At 51.5% G+C, this 20,134-nt stretch overlaps 2 protein-coding genes across 12 annotated transcripts in view; one reads left to right on the top strand and one right to left on the bottom strand.

The window, feature by feature from the left end:
- Window positions 1-20,134, top strand: part of AIFM3 (apoptosis inducing factor mitochondria associated 3) — a 65,732-nt gene that overhangs the window by 35,136 nt on the left and 10,462 nt on the right. For 4 of the 9 annotated variants that reach the window (XM_042023951.1, XM_042023908.1, XM_042023970.1 and 1 more), the window contains 12 exons: window positions 738-850; window positions 3,697-3,783; window positions 4,386-4,477; window positions 6,180-6,310; window positions 6,848-6,963; window positions 7,298-7,369; window positions 7,699-7,762; window positions 8,729-8,805; window positions 9,657-9,774; window positions 12,146-12,244; window positions 12,805-12,880; window positions 16,593-16,697. In XM_042023951.1, the coding sequence (XP_041879885.1) occupies window positions 738-850; window positions 3,697-3,783; window positions 4,386-4,477; window positions 6,180-6,310; window positions 6,848-6,963; window positions 7,298-7,369; window positions 7,699-7,762; window positions 8,729-8,805; window positions 9,657-9,774; window positions 12,146-12,244; window positions 12,805-12,880; window positions 16,593-16,697 (1,150 nt within the window). Of the gene's footprint in view, window positions 1-737; window positions 851-3,696; window positions 3,784-4,385; window positions 4,478-6,179; window positions 6,311-6,847; window positions 6,964-7,297; window positions 7,370-7,698; window positions 7,763-8,728; window positions 8,806-9,656; window positions 9,775-12,145; window positions 12,245-12,804; window positions 12,881-14,359; window positions 14,490-16,592; window positions 16,698-17,858; window positions 18,260-18,394; window positions 19,679-20,134 lie in introns of those variants that run through there. The other 5 variants (XR_006015336.1, XM_042023941.1, XM_042023922.1 and 2 more) reach the window with 5 other exon arrangements.
- The window catches only part of P2RX6 (purinergic receptor P2X 6), a 25,618-nt gene continuing 15,347 nt past the window's right edge, over window positions 9,864-20,134 (bottom strand). Inside the window, exon 12 of one of the 3 annotated variants that reach the window (XM_042024026.1) lies at window positions 9,864-11,097. In XM_042024026.1, the coding sequence (XP_041879960.1) occupies window positions 11,086-11,097 (12 nt within the window). In that variant the 3' untranslated portion in view covers window positions 9,864-11,085. The other 2 variants (XM_042023999.1, XM_042024015.1) reach the window with 2 other exon arrangements.

The raw sequence follows: 20,134 nt of genomic DNA, 5'->3' as shown, positions 1-20,134 counted from the left end.
TGAGCAGGGCAGGTGCGATGGTTCCCCCGCGGCTGCAGGGGGCGCTCCGGAGCGAGCTCGGGGAGCACGCGGCACCGGTGCCCCGGGATCCCGGGGAGGGATGGAACAAAGGCTTCACAAACCCCTGGGCAGCTGATCGCGGTGTCCGGCTGGACCCTTGGGAGCAGCAGGCTAGAACGGCAGGGACGAGCACAAATCCCAGATGGCAGACGAGATGTATCCAAACGGGGAACCCCCCGGATGTCTGGGCAGGCAGGCCGAGCAGGGCTACAATGTAGCGAAGGCTCGAAGCAAGGGCGGGGGCAGGGCGGCCACGGCCCGGGTCCGAGCGTGGCAGGGAAGGCGGCCTTGGGATCCCGGGGTTTCTCTGGCAGAAGGAAAAGCAGCCGAAGAAAACAGCCTCTCTCTCTGTCCAAATGCCCAGGGGACCGACTGTCCGCACACCCAGGTGAAACAAAAGAGTAGCCAGATGCACCCCACCCCCATAGCCACCTCTTTTGTTTTTCGGAAGTACCCAGCAATTTGTCCCCCTAGCAACAGTATGGGGAAAATTCCTTTAACAGAAAAAAAAACCAAACCAGGAGAGCTCCTAAAACCCCAACAGAAAGGCTGTGAAGTGGGGCCAGGGCTAGTGGAGATGGTGATTTTGGTCTCGGCCCCAGTGGGTTTAGCAGAGAAGGGCACAAACCTCCCAAGGCCACATACACATGACTGTCACTGGTGTCCTTCTCCCTTAGGGGCAGCTGGGCTGGTCTGTGCAGAGACCTTGCGCCAGGAAGGTTTCTCTGACCGGATTGTGATGTGCACCATGGACAGACACTTGCCCTATGATAGACCAAAGCTCAGTAAGGTTTGTATCACTCTGGGTATGCCACATTCCTCCCCAGTTTTAAAATTTTCTCTAGGACCTTCCCCTGCTATTATTCATTGCTGCAGCAAGGTTCTGTTTCCTTAGTCATCCTGTCTCTTTCCCTTGAATTTTCTTCCCTCTTTGTGACTGAAATATGAAATATAAAAAAAGGACTTGTTCAAACTCTGAATTAAGAGTACTCCGGTAGAAAAACAAGGGCATTCTTCCTTGTCTGGGTGGGGAGGCTCTGGCACAGGGTGCCCAGAGAAGCTGTGGCTGCCCCTGGATCCCTGGCAGTGTCCAAGGCCAGGTTGGATGGGGCTTGGAGCAACCTGGGACAGTGGAAGGTGTCCCAGCAAATTGGAATGAGATAAGCCTTTAGTCCCTTCCAACCCAAACCATTCCATGATTCATATAATGATTCTTCACAGATCTAACAGTAGCTGTCTTAGCCAGCTTGTACCTGGATGGATCTTCTTAATGTGTTTCTGGATCAAAATCTTTAAGGCAATGAAATGGGGCATGTAAAAAATGGTGTTGTCTACCAGGTTTTTTATTAGTGCCTGTTTCTTGCTGCCCAGGGATGCTCTGTGCCGTAATTATGATGATTCTCAGCTGTCATCACAACTTGATAACTTGATGTTTGTGCAAAGGTCACTTTTTCTGACACACATCCCATTTTGCATTCCAGTTTATAGACACAGGATGATCTTTAATCAGATTTTTTGCTGCTGATTCCTGAACCTTCCTTGATGTCAGACAGCAGCTCAAGTTGGACAGCAGCATTTGACCTTGGAGCTTGGAGATAACATAAGGTGAACTATGTGTTCATCCTCATGTCAGGAATGCTTATCCATGGGGACTGGTACTCTACAGTCACAGTATCTAATTCTGCTTCCAGCACCCAAGAAAGGGATTTTCAAAGACAGGCAAACATGCACATGGCTGTTTGGAAGCATTCAGGCCATTTCTGTGCTTCTGCAAGTCCTGCCTGGGGTGAGGTGCAGCTGCCTGGTACCTGCATCCAAGCATCACAGGGGTTGTGCTGGGGAGCTTGGAGAATCTGAGAGTCCCTGTCCCAGCCAGACAGCTCTTCCAAACACTTATCCCCATGTATGAGTCTTAGACTGGCTCTTCTTCTCTCTGTTAAATACTAAGAACATTTCATATGCCGGAGTTGTTGTACATGGTTTGTTAAATCCTCCACTAAACACCTGTGACTGTAGTTGCTTTTGGAAGGTGCACAAAGCCCATGGAAGGGAAGGCAGAATTTTTGGAAAGATGGTAGGAAAAAAAATGGAATTTTCCTTAATCCTATTGTGAGTTGGACTGAACCTGTACAAGCCACTGGAGAAGGAGTGCTAACTCTGTAAGCAGCAGAGCTCTTGCTCCCTGAAACTGCAGCACTGCCCTTCCTCTGCCCTGCTGAATGCCTGTTGTCAGTCTGTCCCCAGGTTCCGATGGACTGTTTCTCTTTGTCCCCTTTGGACTGTGACTTACTCCCTGTGTGTTGCCATGTCTCTGTTACTGTCCCCAAAGCACCAAGCAGCAGCAAAAGCCATGGTGGTTGTGCACTGCTCTGCTCTGCCCTCCCTGCGCACTGGCACAGAGGGGTCAGGTGTTTCTCTCTGTAAATGTGGAGTATTTAAAGAATTTGCAATAAAATCTGTATGACCCTTCCCCTGCCTTGAGTCCTGTGACACCAGTCTCTCCTGAGCAAAGCATTGTCTGAAGTTGGAATAAGCGAGTGTCCTGTAGGGCTCATTCCAGCCCCTGACCGGGCCGCCTTCAGGGAGAAGGATCTTGCACATCCATCCCCATGGGTGAATGGAAAAACCCTTGATTCCTGCATCCCCTGTCGCTCCTGGGTCAAGCCCAAACATCATCCTTGTGTGGCATGAGTAGATGCTGCTGCTGAGCACTTTGCTGATTTGTTGCAGGGCTTGACCCTGGCATCCATGCCGGTTCCTGCTATGCTGCAGGCAGGGAGGGATGCTCTGGAGCAGGGAGCAGCCTGCATACCCAACAGGTCACTTGATGCTCAGCTTGTCCTCAGCCTGAGTCTGAGCTTGCGTCCACAGAGTCAGTAGGACAGATGAGTTCAGGCTCAACCCTGTTTGTAAAGAAGATGCACATCTCACCCCAGTGACCAGGGAAGGCTGGGAAAAGCAGGAACCTTTATCTTGCAGCTGAAGATGTGCAGATATGGGGCCCACCCTCTTGCTTCAGCATTCAATGGAACTTGTGCAGCACAACCTGGGTGCTTTTGAAAGTATATCCTTGTTCTTACTGCTCTTCTAGCTTCCATTTGCCCTGGTAACTGGCTGTTTTCCAAATAATCATAGAATGGTTTGAGTTGGAAGGGACTTCTAAAGGTCATCCCTAAAGTGCCACCCCCCACCGTGGGCAGGGACTCCTTTTACTAGACCAAGTTGCTCCAGTCCAGCACTTCCAGGGATGGGGCAGCCACAGCTTTCCTGTGCAAACTGTTCCAGGGCCTCACCACCCGTGTTGTAAAATGAGGCTTTTCTCTTGCTCCTGTGAACCTGTGTGTGCTGGGAGGGGCTGCAGTTGTGGCTGCTTTGCTGACATTCAGAAGCACTTGCTGTGGTCCTGCCTTAGCCACTCAGCACCAGCCCCATGCCGAACCGGCAGAGAAGGCACCAGAGCCCAAACCAGCCTCTTGTTCAGGCAACTCCTACCTGAACAGGCTTTCATTCCAGCCCTGTAGAGCCATTCCATACAACAAGTGCTGACTTGTGCTAGTAGCAGTCATTTCTCCACTCACCTGTTCAACCCACAGCAGCTGACAGAAAAAGATCAGAAAAATGTGACTTTTTTTGCAGTCAATGGATTCCCACCCTGAGCAGATTGCCCTGCGCCCCAAGGAGTTCTTCTGCACCTATGACATTGAAGTCCTGACTGAAATGCAGGTAAGGAGAGTCCTGTGTGTGCCTGAAGGAAAGTGCTGGTATGCAAAGGTTTTATGCAGGGAATGTGGCCACTGTCTCTGTTCTTGGCTCACTGGATGCCACTGTGTGAATGTTGTGTCTTCCCCAGCCTCCCACTTTGTGCCCCACAGTTCAGGTTGCCTGTGATTGCTCAAAACACAGCTAATGCAATTCTCCTGTGGCAGGAAGGACACCCTGGACGTGACCATGGTGTGGCCATCTGTGGTGACCATCATTTGTTACCTGCCATTCCTCATGTGGATCTGGGGAACCAGGCACCATCTGATAAGGATAATCAGCCTTCAAACAGTGCAGACAAGGATGGCTTAAATATTTCTCCCCATTATTTTATTTATATTGGGAGAGTGTCAAGGATTTGTGAAAAGGCAACTAGAAATATTTAAGGTGTGGGTTAGCCAAGCTGTGGACAGGGGGAACCAAAACTAACAGACTAACTAAAACCAGCAAACTAACTGACTAAAACTAACATGGAGGACTAAAACCTGACAGACAAGTTGATTGGGCTGGGAGCTCAGTGAAAATCTGGGATTTCTTCCCTTAACATTATTTAGGAATGATTCTAGGTGGTGGCCGTGGATGTCAAGAGCAAGATAGCTGTGTTCAAGGATGGGTTTAAGATGGAATACAACAAGCTGCTGATAGCAACGGGAAACACGTAAGCTATGGACAACATCTTAAAGATCAAGAGAAACTGTTTTACCTGAGAATGTGAGGAGCTTGTGCCTGGGGATAAGGGATGAAATGTGGCAGGTGAATTTGAACACCGAACTTGTTTGAGTATGGAGAAGTCAAGGAACACAAAAGATACTGAAATGTCTGTATGTCTCTACATCTACATCTATATATCATCATCTATCTAATTCATATATATCTACATCATATATCATAGAATCACAGGATGGTTTGTGTTGGAAGGGATCTTAAAATTCATCCAGACCCACCCCTGCTGTGGACAGGGAACACTTTCCACTAGAATAAGTTGCTCCAAGCCCCATCTAACCTGGCCTTGGACACTTCCAGGGATGATACCAGGACCTTGAACATATTTTATTTAACAAAAGCTCCAAAGTGGAAGTATCCTAATTCTTTTTAGAGGGCATTTTTGCCACATTACTCTTCCTTTAACTCCTTGATAACCCTCAACCCTGACAACCAGATAATTCATCCCTCTGAATTTCCATATTTCATTTTCTGCCAACCTTTAAGATCTTTCTCAGCAATTAAGGCTTAACACTTTGCTGTTGCAGCCTTAATTAGGGGTTGCTGTTGCCCCATTCTAACAGACTCTTTGGGAGCCTTGGCCCCAGGATAGGAATTTTCAGGACAGAACCTGGTCCAGCCACAGGGAAAGGTGGTATTGATGTGCTGGGATGCCGAGTATCACCCCGGACTGCTGTTGTCACTTGTGCCCTGGAAGTAATGGGTCAGTTCGTTTTTATTTGGAGGTTTGTCAAAATTGGCAGTCTAAGCTGAAAATGAGGCATCCTGGCTCCCCTTCCTTGTGTTCCTTAATCAAGTCGTAAAATGACGTAGGGCAAATGCAGTCCCTGCATAATTTATCATCTGGGGAAGGGATGCTGTAGAATAGCCAAAGCAGGGACTCACACTGGAAACCAAAGCGCCACCAGTCATTGCCAGTGCCACAAGGTGTGAATGGCTGGTACTAGGGTGTACAGCACCACAGCCAAAATGCCATGTGCACCAGCCACCCAGTTAGGTTCAAAAGAGGATTAAGCCCTTGGAAATAATTTCAAAATCCTCATGCACAAGCTCCAGGTACACTGGGCAGATGTTTTTTAGGGTACTTAAATTATTTAGGATCTTCTGTCTCTTTTCCAGATGTGAGTCAGGTATGCAGGGGCCAGATATGTAAAAATATATGGGCTCCAGTAAGTGCCTGGGGATGGCACAGGTAAGCTGCTACAGCATCAGCAGTGTGCCCATGGGAATGGAGACTGGAGCCTGCATCTGCAGAGCCTTATCAAACTTTCAATATCTTGCTCCAAAGCACTGCTGGAGGACAGAGTGAGTTTTCTGTGTTCCATTAAGCTTCTGAAAATTTTATGAGCCAGCAATTGAGCATAGGCTTGTAAAGCAATGCCTGTCCTGTGCTGGTTGCCCCAGGAAGGAGCTCCCCGGGACCCAGGGGTCCAGGGTGGCTGCTCAGCATCCCCTACTCCACCACTGGCCAGCAGCATTTGGGTTTTTCCATGTTATGTCTCCAGCCTGGAGAAAGGTGAAAAAAGGAAAGCTGGGAATGCTCTTGGAGCGCCGGCAGGGGTATCTGCAGTCCTGACTGGGGGCTGAAGCCACATGGAGTTGAGAAAAGCAGCCGTATCACCCTCAGCATTTTTCAGGCCCAAAACTCTCAGCTGCAAAGGCAAGGAGATAGAAAATGTTTTCAACATCCGGACACCTGAAGATGCCAATCGTGTGGTGAAGCTGGCCACGAGCAAGAATGTGGTGATTGTGGGAGCATCCTTCCTGGGTGAGCACTTGCCTGGCCTGTGTCCCTGTCCTAGCCCTCCACCTCTGCCTGCAGATGGGTGAAATCCCTTTCCCAGTTTGTCACTGCCCAGTTAGAAGTAATACCCCCACGAAAAAACCCCATAGGTAGAAAATGTCTTGGTGGAGGTTCCCATGCAATTCCCAGCACCAAAATTCTACCATTCTGATGGGAGAAAACAGCTACTCCCAAGAGCTGTTTTCACACCACAGCTGAGGTGGTCTCAGCCACAGGAGGAAGGTTTCCCTTGGCTGAGGTCCCTTATTCCATATTCTTCCCAGGGCACTTTGGGGTTTCATGGCCAGTTCCTCCCTTTGGTCTTTAAAACCTACATCTAAGAATACCTGAATTGGTGGGATCCCTGGTGTGACCAGGACTGGTGGCTCCCCAGTTGTCCCAGGAGCGCAGCTCCAGCCTCCCCAGTCAGCGTGGGTGAGGCTGCTCCTCAGCTGCAGCCAGGGACATAGGGCAGTGCTGGGTGGCTTAACGTGGCTGCTTGGACCTGTTTCTCTTCCTCAGGGATGGAGGTGGCTGCCTATCTCGCAGAGAGGGCCCACTCGGTGTCCCTGGTGGAGCTGGAGCATGTCCCCTTCAAGAAGTTCTTTGGGGAGAGGGTTGGCCGTGCTGTCATGAAGGTGACCTTGCTTTCCCATCTCGGGGGGCTGGTAACAGAGCAGGTTCTGCTTGTTTCACTTATTGCACTGATTAATTTACTTCACATTTATTGACAAAGCTGTGATGGCAGCGGTCAGTGAGAATGGGTTGTGTCTTCCCTATCATGGTCCACATGCTATGGAGCACCTTTTTTTAGAGCCGTGTTGGGGATGTGGGGATGCTGACCCTCTTAGCAGTGCAGATCGAGGCAAGCCTGCAGGGTGGGCAAGGCAGTGCTGGGGGCAGCAGGACATCAGGACCAGGGGTGGTTCAGGGTCCTGATGTCTCCTACTCTGTCCCTTGTCCCCCCTCCAGATGTTTGAGAACAACAGGGTGAAGTTCTACATGCAGACAGAGGTGTCGGAGCTGCGGGAGCAGGAGGGGAAGGTAAGGGGTGGGCAGGGGCTCCCTAGGGGAACTGCTGTGGCATCCCCCAGAGCTGTCATTCCCTTCTCTGGTGGGGTTTTGCTCTCCTCTATTTCCTATCCCCTGAAATTCATGTTCCTGGATTTAGCCCCCGTGAGCAAATGTGCGCCAGTATGATGTGTGGGGTGGCTCCATTGCTCCCACTCACCTCCTGCTGCTTTTCTAAGGAATTATGGTCAATTTGCATTTCACAAACGAGGCAAACTGCCAGCTCAGCTTCCTGCTGCTACAGAGGGATTTTGTCCCTAAAATAACTCTGATGTGCCCCCCGCCCCCTGTGTCTCCTGCAGCTGAAGGAGGTTGTGCTGAAGAGCGGGAAGGTCCTGCGTGCTGACGTCTGTGTCGTGGGTGTTGGTAAGGGTTGTGTGGGTGCACAGCCAGGGCGAGAGGGCTCTGCTTGGCAGAAGAAGCTGGAGGGGACATGGTAGCAGGAGGTCCCTGGGGCTGGGTGGCCAGGGGTACTGGCAGTGGTCTGCCAGCCCTGCTGGCCACATGAGTCTGCATATCTAAAAGGGGCATTTCTGGAGCCCCCACCACAAAATGCAACTGAAACTATATTTTGGAAGTAATAGTGGACTTGTGTTTTCCAGAAGAAAAAAAAAAACATTTAAAGCAGTTTCATCCTCTCAAGTTGTTTTTTATTAAAGCTTCCCCAAACAGAATTTTTTAAATGTGTTTTTTTTTCTTTTTAATTGCTGCTGACAACAACCAAAAATGTATCTCATACTAAAACATAAAAAAATACCCCATAGAATATGATATTTTTCTCCTGTACACTTGCGGGGGGGGAGGGCGGGCTTGGGAGGGGGAATTCCCTTTCCTCCCCTCTTTTCAAAATGCAGCAGAATTAGTTTAATTTTGGTTTTGTTGTTTTTATTGGCTACTCTGATTTGTGAAAAGGCTAGAGGTAAAAAAATGATGAAAAAAGGAGAAGGAAGGTGAAGGAAATGTACAGACTGGGGGGAGGCTGAGGAGCCCTGGCTGGAAACTCGAAGGTTCCCTTCTAAATATAATTTTTTTCAAAATATCTATAAAGGAGAATTAAATTGAAAATTATCTCCAAGCACTAGAAAAGGAAAAGGGCGGTGGGCAGGTTACACTGGTGGCTTGGGCAGGACAGGGATCCTGGGGGGCCAGAGGCTGATGCAGTGGGGGCTCTATAGGATACCTGGCCCTGCTCCACACTCCCAGAGCAGCTGCTGCCTGTCCCTGGGGGCAGCCCCACTGTCCTGGCAGGAGGGGACCTGCTAGCTTTGGGATCATCCTCCAGGGCTGTGCAACACCAGATACTGCAGCAGCAGCCTTTGGCTTCTCCCCCAGGCGCAGTCCCAGCGACAGGCTTCCTCAAGCAGAGTGGCATCAACATTGACTCCAAGGGCTTCATCGTGGTCAACAAGGTGAGCCCAGGGGCAGCCCCCACAGGAGGGAGAGCAGGAGGAGCGGGGTCAGCTCTTCTGATGGATGACCTTCCCTAGGGTTCCAAACTGCTGCCAGGGGCTTTTCATGGCCTTTTATCTGCTAAGATTGGCAGAATTGGAATTTTGGAATTCTTTGGGTTGGCCTGTGCAGGGCCAGGAACTGGACTTGATGACCCTTGCGGGTTCCCTTTCATCTCAGGATATTCAGTGAGATGCTAAGATTCTGGGAGCGTCACCAGGAGTGCCTGGGACCCCCCTCTGCCAGTGGGGGTGTGCAAACCTGAGACCTGGATGCTCTGGCTTGGGTCTGGCTCTGAGCTGTCCTGGAGTGCTGTGGATATTTAAAGGGGAAAAAAATGAGAAAGATCCATCTTTTCAAGGATCCTAAAGGATCTCATCCTTTCTCCCTACCACCAGTGACTGTGATGGGAGCAGTGTTGGAGCTGGTGGGAGTTGGTGCAATGGGCAAAGGAGTGTGTTGGGAGGTAGGGCTCAGTGCCACTGAGCTTATGCTCATGCCTGCAATAAGCTGGGCTCTATCTGCAAACACCAACAAATTTCAGACTTCTGAGAGGGGCTCCAGGACACCAGTCCGTATCTCTTTTTACTCTATAACCCACTGGCAAAGGGATACTGTAGGTCCCTGCCTGTGTGTTCTCATTTGAAAGTGAAGAAGGCTGAATGAAATCTCCCCTGGGGGTCCCGCAGCCAGGCAGAGGTTTTCCCTGTGTTCTGGGGGATTGTGGCAGCACTGGACCACTCCAGCTCTGGAGTTTCTGTTCATGTAGAGTGCAAACCCCACTAATGCCCACCTCTGTTCCCCCCTGCAGATGATGCAGACCAACATCCCAGGGGTCTTTGCTGCTGGAGATGCTGTCACATTTCCACTGGCCTTGAGGAATAACAAGAAGGTGAATGTCCCCCACTGGCAGATGGCCCACATGCATGGTAGGTACTTTGCAGAAAAAAGCCTTTTCTCAGGAATTTCCAAATTTCTCAGGAAATTTCCAAACCCTCCAGAGCAAGAATGAGACAACTGCCAACAGAGAGACTTGTACTGAACATTTTGAAGTGTGTGTATCTTATGCTGCCTATTGTGCCTTCATCTGTCAGCATTCTTGCCAAGCTTTGCCTAACAATGCCTCATCACCAGCACAGAGGAGCCCAGGGACAGGCTTTCTCATATTCCCTCTGCTCCCTGGCATTGTGCTGTCATTTGATATTGGTTAAAATATCAGGTACTCATGAAAATCATAACGAAGGGTTCATGAGTTGAGATAAGGATTAGGAGAAAACACTCTAAGGGCAAAACAGGTTCAAACCTAAAGGTATAAAGTAAATTTATTCTTAACAGAGTCAGAGGAGGATAATGAGGAATAAAAGAAGCCTTTAAAATACCTTTTCCCCCCCCAGCCCCTCCCTCCTTCCCACCAACAGTGCAAGGAGACAGGGCGTGAGGGTTTTGGTCAGTTCTTCACTCGAAACCTTTCTTCAGTTCGCTTAGGGAAAGGAGTCTCTTTTTCCCGCTGTGCTGTGGGGTCCTCCCCATGGGAGACAGTTGTCTGTGAACTTCTCCAGCGTGGTTCTAATTTCATGAGTATCAGTCCCCCCCAACCTGCTGTAACATGAGTCCCTCCCATTGGCAAAGCAGTCTTCCCAAAACTGCAGGCTTGGGTCATTAGTCCATGGGGTGTAGTCTTCTAAAGATAAGCTGCTCTAGTTTGGAAGCAAGAGTCCTCTTTATCTCTGGAAGCAAGGGCCCTCTTTCTCCGTTCAGGTCTTCCACTGGATTACAGCTTTTGCAGCATCCACCTGCTCTGGCGTGAGCACCTTTTCCCACAGTCTGTGAGTGGTTCTCTGCATCCCCCCATGGACTTCATGAATTACAGGGAGACAATTTGTTTATTATAGTCCTCACCACAGCTTGCAGAGAAATCTCAACTCTGACATTTAGAGCACCTCCTCTCCCTCTTTCTTTCCACTGACCTTGGTGTCACCATATTGTTTTTCTCCACATGTCCTCACTTCCTCCTCTTTCTCCGACTAGGAGGAAAAAAATTTGCTGCTTGTAAGTACCATTGCCAACAAATTCCAGTTCAAAGATTTTTGCAAGATTTCGCAGTGCTGAGAAGTTGATCTCATCTAAGTTCTGTATCGGGGAATCACTCGCCATGTTTTCGTCACTGGCCACGTGGTCCCCGCCACCACTGTGTGGGTAGTTGCGGCTGCCGCGGCACTGGCACCATTCAGCGCCTCTCTTCATGCAGGGTTCTGAAAAGGAGAAGCCGCTGCTGCCACCCCTGCCCTTCTGCTCACGGCACGGCTGGCTAAAAGCGGCCAAGCAGGCAAAATTCACTGCAGGCCGTGCTGAGATGGCTGTGGCCACATGGCCCCAGACACATGGAATGGTCCCAGCAGTGGTGCCTCACCACCCCTTGGAAAAAAAACGCTGCACGCGGTTTTGATTTCCTTCTTAAATATGTCATCACAGAGGTGCTACCAACTTCTCTAATTGGGCCAGCAGCACGTCCATCTTCAGATCCGTCAGAGATTGGCTCTGCTGGACACAGTGGAAGTTTCTAGCAGTTTCTCACAGAAACCACCTTTGTGGCTTCCCCCCCGCCCCCCACCAAAAAATCAGGCTGTGTTAAACCAACACACATTGCTGTGGGAGCCTGCTCTTCTTCTTGCCCTGAGACACTTAGGAGTTCACATCCTAATGCCAACCTGGGCTGAGGTTCCCAGCTGGGCTTCCCACACTGCCAGGCTGGCCCAGGAGTGTTCAGCAGAGCTCTGATCCTTCTCCCATCTCATCAGTCTGAAACCCCTGGTGTGATGGGCTGCCCTCATGGCCACAGTCCCACAGGGAGGTTTCCTGTGCCCTGGGTGAGAGGTTTTGGAACCACAGCTCCAAATTCAGCCTTTGGACACATCCCCCACATCCAGACATGTTTCTGCAGCAGGGACTGTACCCCAGCAGTCTCCATGCCCTCCAAGGATTTGTCCATCCCATCCCCATCTGGATAGGAGCTCAGCACACCCTCAACCCTGTCACTGATGCACAAGCTGGGGGGAAAGAGTCTCATGGGTACATGGCTCACAGAAGTGGAGGTGACAAGTAGGAGCTGCACCATGGGAAGGAGTCTGAGCCCATCCTTGCATGCTCCCTGCTTTGTATTTGTTGCTGTGTGGGTTTTCTCATAAGCAGTTCTTGGTTTCCCTGTACTCTGTGACTGCGGATGTTGATGCTGTGACCTGAGGGCAGAGCATGGAGCTTGACCTGGTGTGGCAATTCTCCTGTCCCTGTGCTGTCTTGCAGGCCGCATCGCCGCACTGAACATGCTGGCCCACGGCACAGAGATCAGCACTGTCCCGTACCTGTGGACAGCTATGTTTGGGAAGAGCATCCGATATGCAGGTAAGAGGCTCCCTGGGGCTGCTGAGAATTTGTGCTGGTTGCAGGTGTCCTGGGATAGAGAAGCCAGGGTCACCTCCCTCGCTGTGAACCCTCCACAGGGCTGCTTCCCTGCCTGGCTTCTGAGGGAGTTCAATGTCTCCTCTGAAACCCGTCTGCCATGAAGTGCACTTCTCTAAACATGATGGAGGATTGACTTAAATTAGATATTGGGAAGAAATTCTTCCCTGTGAGGGTGGTGAGGCCCTGGCACAGGTTGCCCAGAGAAGCTGTGGCTGCTTCATTCCTGGAAGAGTTCCAGGCCAGGTTGGAGTGGGCTTGGAGCAACCTGGGATAGTGGAAGGTGTCCCTGACCATAGTAGAGGGTGGAACAAGATGTTTTTCAAGGCCTCTTCCAACCCAAAACCCTCCTGTGATTCTGTGATCTTTGGTACCTGCATCTCCAGGTGCTGGTCTCTTGGTCACTGCAGGATGTTCTCCATCTAGTACTGGAATGAAATACCCTGTCTTAGAGCTCAATCCATAGGAATTGCTGCTGAATCCACTTCTGCTTTGCTTTCCAGGCCATGGGGAAGGATTTGATGATGTTGTCATTCAGGGAGATTTAGATGAACTGAAGTTCGTGGCATTTTATACCAAGTGAGTGTTTCTCTTGTCCGTGTTCCTATACAGGCATTCATCTGAGATTACTCTGCTAGGCTGGAAGATAGTTCTGCCAGAGCTTTTGTCAGTCGGTTTTGTTCACCTCTGGACACTGACCTTGTGGGACACTTATACAAGGCCCTGGAGAAGTGATGGTCTGATTGTACAACAAGTTAAACTGGTCTTTGGACCTGGTGTCTCTGCCAAATGTAAACCCTTTGTCCTCATAATCTCTGGGAGCAGATGGTGGCTTCTACTGGCAATTACTATCAAATATTTCCTTCCCATCTCATCACCATGTTAATGATTTGTGACCAGTGCTGGACAGGGTGCTCAGGCATCACTGTTTCTGCTTCTGGTTTGACAAATTGAGCTCAAAAAGCTCTTCTGTCTATCGCAAACTGTGAAGGTTTGAAGGAACTCAGGAACTTTGTTACACCTGTAGTGAAACCCAGCTCCCCCCGAGGTTGAGAGCCTACCTGGGAATGCATCCTTGAGATGTGTTGGCAGCTGGGATGTGTTGCCTCAGCTGTTCTGGAGCCATGCTGGCTGTTTAGACTGGAAATACATTAATTTATCCCAAAAAAATTTGCTGCTGTTTATTCTTCTGTTGCCTTTGTCCATCCCAGTCTGAAATCAGTGGCCACAGAACACGCTCATGCTGGAACCAGAGGGGTTTCTCCAAGTGCTTTCTGATATTAAGGATGAGGAGAGGGAAGCCAGGGAAGCAAAGGGCTGCCCAGCTCAGCCACCAAAGCACTTGGCAGAAGCATCCAGGCAGGGAACAGGAGGGAGCTCTGGACAGGAGCCAGCTCTGGCTCTGCAGACATCACTTCACTGCCCCTCTGTCCCCTCTCCAATGTACCCCATGCCTTCTCCCTCCCTGAGGGTGGCCCACTTGCCCATGTCGCTCCAGAATGGAGCCGGGTGGTTGGATGTGTGCATTGGGCTTGGAGAAGCATGGGGCTCATTGTCATTGTATCACCCCAGGGATCCCTGATGCTCACCCTCCTCCCCCTGGTACCTGCACACCTTGGGTAAACACCTGCTGCAGGGATGGGGCTCCAGATGGCACCCAGGGCCCTTTGCACATTGGATACAGCTCAGAGTGTGCTGGAACCTTGGCCAAAATTGCCTGAAGGGGTGGGTTTGTGCCAAGGCACCACCTGTGCTGGGGAGAGCTGCTGTGGGGATTCTGCAGCTGCTGTTCCCCTCCTGCAGCCTTTCCATATGAGAGCATTTTATCTCTTTATCCCAACCCTAATCAGAAAGGAAAGGTCAGGTTGCTTTAATTAAACATCTGAGGAGGCCGTTCAAAGGGAACGCCCTGAGCAAGGTGCATAATCCCTGCTCCATGCCAGGGCCCCACAATCTGTATGCTGTGGTGGCTGCAAGGGACAGGGGCTGCCAGGGAAACTGGGCTTGGCGGGCAGCACTGGGGGTTCCTGCTGAGTGCTGTGTTGTTCTGCCACCCAGGAGGGGCTCCCGGAGATGGCGTGTGGGTACCAGGACGGCATTCCATGCTGAGAGCCGGAGGTACTGGGAAGCACCGGCTGGGGGGTCAGCCAGTGTGTCCCTCCCCTGCTGCTTGGCTCCCTGTCTGTGAGAGGCCACTGGAACATTTCTTCCTCTTTCTTTTTTGGTGGTAGTTCTTCTAGTTGGTGATAATGCTTTTGGACTGAGGACAGTCCCAAGCTGACCATTTCCTCTTGCTTCCTTCTGCTATGCCCACCCTGTGGTTTGGACTCTTCTCCTCCCTGGTCCTCCTTGATTGTTGCAGGAACCGCTGGTGGTTCCCACTCCTATAGCCTGTCCTCAGAATTGGATTTCACAATAAGGCTTCTTTTGCCCCAGAGTTTGAAGAGGAAAGCTGTTTTGTCAGAGCTGTGTAGAGGTCAGTAAAAGACCCTGTGCTGGGAGGTGTAGGGGACAGCACTCTGCAGATGTCCCTGTGGGACACTGCCTTCACAACAGACTGATGTCATCCTGCCCCTAAGACCTTGGAGACCAGGGAATTGCTGTGGCTATCTTCTTCACAGTTCCCGACCTCTGTTACGTTGAACCCTGCAAAGGAAGGGAAGACCATGTAGACACATCCACTGTGCTTCCCTCTTTCCTCAGTCTTCACAAAGACTTCTGATTGCTCCAAATCTCAGGTTCAGGAAGGGAATTCTTGCTGCCTTTGAAGACCTTTTGAAAAAGAGGGATTCCTCCTGGCTTCCCTTTCTGTCTGACGAAGTGTTCAAAAGCCACTGCTGATGCAGGATGCTCCAGCTCACCAGCACCCCATGAGTTATTTTGCAAAAGGAGCAGCTACCCCATGTCCTGCTGACAGAAATGTTTGGGCTGCATGTGCCTTCCTGACTGGCCCCTTCAGGCACTGTCTGGGCTTGAGGCTGAGCCAGTGGGCAGCTGGTGGGAGTATATCTTTTGGTTCCCTTGCACACCTTGGTTATTCATTGCTTGGAACAGCACATCTCCCACTGGTTTTGATGGATAGGTCTCTCCAACCACTTTGTGTTTCCCAGCTGGGAGCTGGCTCTGCTCAGGAAACTGCTCTCCTTTATTTGCTGTGAGCTTGTTTAGGAATGGGAGTTTTTTGAAATAGTCTGATGGAGCTGTCCCATGGCTTTATGGACAGATGTGAGAGATGGCTTTAACTCCCATGGCTGCACATGGCTGTCCTCTGAAACACAACTTTTGCTCTCCTCATCCTGGGAATTAGGCACACATCCCTCCCCACCCCAGCTGCTCTTTGCTCTGTTGATCACAGAGGTCTTTGGCAGTGGATATAAGAGCTGATCTTGGTTTAGTGGATGCTTCTACTCTTCAGTTTATTCAACAATATCACCAGAGTTTAATATCTTACGCACACATCTTCCCTGATCTCACAGGGTGCATTCAGTTATCTCCTCATGAGTCAGGCTTTGAAAGTTTATGCTTGGATTGACCTCGGCAAACCTCAGATGAGAAGGGCCCTTCTCGTTTGCGTGTGACCTTTAGCCAAAGCTCCTCCAGCAGTTTTACATCCTCTTCCTTCTGCTTCATTTGTTTTCCACTCAACCTTTGATCCCAGCTGCACTGGGATCCTGCTAGGGGAACAGTCAGCCAACCTGGACATCCCATATACATGGGGACTTCCTTGCTGGGGCTGTGGGGCCCAGGGGTTGGACACCCAACTGTCCCAGTGCCTGTGGAGCAGCTCAGAGTGGGCCACTCTGCCCATTTGGAGGTGGAGATCAGGAAGGAGATGTGGAGCATCCCAATTGAGTGTTCCACAGGGAAATCCTGACCACCTGCCTCTCCACTCCCTCAGCACAGGACTGCAGTGCAGAGATCACAGCTGGGCATCCTTTGTGGTGTCCAGGTTTTTATCCACCATCAGATCTACCTTTGGTGGTGTTTTCCCACAGATGCCAGGGTGCCAGAGCTGTCTCCATCACCTAGGCACCCTAGTGATGCTCACCACATCAGCACATGAACATCGGTGGGACCAGTGGGGCCAGCCTGCTGTGCCACTCTGTGCCCTCTCCCGATCCTTGTTCCAGCCACTAGCACAATCCCTGTGGTGCTCATACCTTGGGATCGGGCCTGGCTCTGGAGTGGGTGTTCCTCTTTGCCTCCCTCTTTTCTCCATCATGGTGGGTTTTGGGTGATGGAACTGTGGCCATCCAGGCTGCCCTAACTGCTTTGCTCTGCCTGGCCCTAGGAGTGACGAGGTGGTGGCTGTGGCCAGCATGAACTATGACCCAATCGTCTCCAAGGTGGCCGAGGTCCTGGCTGCTGGCAGGACCATCCGGAAGCGCGATGTGGAGTAAGTAGACAGGCAGTGGGAAGTGGCAGTGCCAGGGCACTGGCTAAGCAGAATGCTGGGCAGAGCTGAGCCTTTCCCACTGATCCCTCTCCATACCCTTCTTGCATCTCCCTTCCTGTTCTGCTTCCTCCATCCCCCCTGTGCTGCTTCCTGGCTGCCTCCTGGTCTGGCATCCCACACACATGGGATTTATCTTAAACACCAGGAACCAAATCCCTGCACAGACAGGATGGGATGGGGATACTCCCTGCCTTCAGGCACTGGCACATCATCAATGAAGCAATGCCTGATGCTGGGGTGCACCTGGGCACCTAGTCAGTCAAGGAGACCTGCAGAGAGGGACTGGGTGTGTAGTCTGTGCTCAACTCCCTATGCACAACCCAGCCCAGAGAGCTGGTGGTGCCAGGATGCCGGCCTGTGGTGTCTCAGCCTCCAGTTCCTTGGAGCAGAGCTCATAGGCAAAGGGCAGTTTTCTCCCTTTGCTTCATTCTTAAGGCCGTGCAGAGGAAAGAGCATAGATTTGTGCTGAGGGTGGGTGCTGGAAAGCAAGTGCCAGGGAGGTGATAACAGCTGGGAAGAAGCCTTTTGAGTGGGAATCAGAACTGCTGAGGGAATGTGGGTCCCTGTCCCACGGGTGTTTCCACATCTGGAATAAAAGCAGATCTTTTCAAAAGCTCAGGGAGAGGAGCACTCCCAACCCTCAGGCAGCTCTGAGCCAGCTCAGACTCCCTGGGCACCCCTGGGATGGGGAGCATGTCGTGGGCCCACCCAGCTGAGACCGGTTTCATAAAATGACAGAATAGTTTGGGTTGGAAGGGACCTTAAAGCCCAACCAGTTCCACCCCCTGCCATGGTCAGGGACACCTTCCATTAGCCCAGGCTGCCCCAAGCCCTGTCCAGTCTCACCTTGGACACTTCCAGGGATCCAGGGGCAGCCACAGATTCCCTGGGCACCCTGTGCCAGGGCCTCCATCACCCCAGTACATCAGGAAATGGTTGCTGGTGTCCCACTTTGTGGCTGGGAGGGAGGTGGTATCTTGTGGGCATCTCAGGGATGGGGAGGAGCTGCTGGCACTGTGATGGGGCTTGGGGACTGGAAGAAGCTGGATTAAACCTGAATGCCTTTTCTCTCTCTGTCTCCTGCTGCTTTCACAACCTTAGGCTGTTTGTCCGTCATGGCAAGTATGTTCGGTTTGGGGTCCTGAGTGTGCTGGGTGTGAGGGGCTGGTAGGAGGGACAGCCGACCCCCTGACTGGGCCATGTCCCTAATTCCCATGTGGGGACACTGGTTACATGGAGGGTGTCTTTGTTTTGCATCCCCCTCGCATGGGGGGCAATGCTGGTTGGTAGGGCTGCGACTGCCAGGAGCCACATCAAGCACAGATCCATGGGGAATGGGCAGCTGCCTTTTGGCTGGGACCTTGCTTGGCTGGGGGTTTGGTGGTTTTCCATGAATTTTCAGCTGAAGGGCTGCTTTTAAGTATAAATAAATAAAATATTTGAGCTTAGTTTTGCACAGAATTGAGGATCTGCAGATGACTTTTTGGACAGTTTAGTGACAGGTGAGTGAGGGCAGAGGAGGGAGCAGGGTGTTGGGATGAACACCAAGTACTGGACTAGCACTGAGGCACACCAAGAGCATTTCCCTGGGCATGTTGAGAAACCCCTCACAGTGCTGTGGTTTTTCTCTCTTTTAGAACTGGAGACATGTCCTGGCTAACAGGAAAAGGCTCCTAACGCCACTGATGGCTGAGCCCTCCTGATGCTGCACTCGCCATGGGGAGATGGGATGGCAGCTCCACGGACTGGTGGGAACCCCATGGCTCAGCCATTTTCCTTTGAGACCTGGATGAACCCACGCCTGGCGTTGTGCACTGACCTTCCCAGGAGGATCTCCCACCACTCCTCTGCCCCTGTGCCTGCTAGGCTGGGGCTCTGCTGTTGTAATTGCTGTGGAATGCTGGAAAAGCAGCCCCCAGAGAGCGTGGGGTTTGGCACTGGTAGTGGGCACGGGTGCCATGTGGCTCCGGATGCTGCCATCGGGCTGAGGGTCCCCAGGCGGGTCTGCCCCATGCATGCCCTTCACCCCAGCAGCACGAGTGCCTTTGGTTGCTCCTGTGCTTTCATGCATGATGCTCCTTTCCAATTTCTCTTTGCTCCCAGCAGAGCTCCAATGTGCATCCCTGCAGAGCCTGACATCTGCTCCCTCCCTGCATGGCTGCAGCGTTTGCCACAGCTCTCCCTGTGCCCACCCACCCCAGGGGGCATCTGAGCGGGCCAGGAGATGGGGTCACACTGGGTGATCTCTGTGCAGCTGGTGCTTGTGTTGTCCAGGCTGGTCCTGTGCAGGCCCCCAGCAGAGGTGGGTCCCTGACCATGCTGAGGGCTCTGGAGCTCATTGGTCCCCATCCCAGCATCTCCTGTCCTGGAGCAGCCAAGAGGCATTCCCTTGTCTCTGGGGGGCTCAGCTTGGGCTGGGGAACTGGCAGTTCTTGGTCCGTTCCCGGGGTAGCAGGGGTACCTGAAAGCTGTGATGGCTCAGCTGCAGCCCTGGGCTGGGTGGCCACCCTTCCAGCCAGCCTTGGGATATCTCTCCTTAATACTATCATGGGATCACTGATGCTGCTGAGGTGTTATTCAAGGAAAAGTAGTTGGAGGAACATTTCTGACTGTCGATCCTCTGTCACTTGTCTGGCGTAGTGACAAGGCTGCATTTCTCAGCCCACTATGCTGTCCTGTTCCCTGCCCCATGCTGAAGAAGAGCCGTGTCTCCAGCTCAGGAGTGGACCTGGCCAGCCACAGCCCCGTGCCATCAGCCCAGCAGAGTGGGGGTTGAGGGTCCCCGTTGGAGAGACTCCAGTGCTTTGTTCTGGGGGTGACTCCTTCCCCAGCAGTCAGTGTTTTACCCTGAGTCCAAAACAAGAGGATTTATATTTTTAATTTGATTCACCCCCTATGAATTAAAGCAATACTATTCTTGGGATCTGAGTAATTTCTGATTCCTTCCAAGACCTTGGGTGACCTATGCAGGTTGGCCAGGTTGTTCAAGCACCTCCTCTCTGGAGACTTCCCACCTGTGTCCAGCTCACCCGTATTTATTTCCACTCTTTCAGAGCTCACCTGGGTAGAAGTGCACCAGTGTCTATCACATCTCTGGTTTCACTGCAAAGCTTTTCCCAGGTGGAATGACCAGGAGGGACAGTAGCAGGATGCGCACACTCCAGCACATAGTGATGAACAAGGACCACTGTTCATCAAGGACTACTGGATCCAAAAAATGATGGGAACTTGCAAGTCTCATCTCAGGTTCCAAAAGACAAAATGTCAGTGTTTCTGTCCCCAGGTCCTCCTCTGAGGGCAGGGGTGGCTGGGGCTGCTCAGCTCCCAGAGTGTCTCGGTTTTGAAAGACAGGTGTCTGCTAAGGAAGGCAGAGGCCC

The sequence above is a fragment of the Corvus kubaryi genome, unplaced genomic scaffold, assembly GCF_017639235.1.
Source record: "Corvus kubaryi isolate FWS band 111438036 unplaced genomic scaffold, C.kubaryi_AGA036_p1.0 127, whole genome shotgun sequence".
In the NCBI taxonomy this organism is placed as follows: Eukaryota; Metazoa; Chordata; class Aves; order Passeriformes; family Corvidae; genus Corvus; species Corvus kubaryi.
The sequence above is the reverse complement of the archived record's forward strand: the minus strand, read 5'-3'. Positions and strand labels throughout refer to the sequence as shown.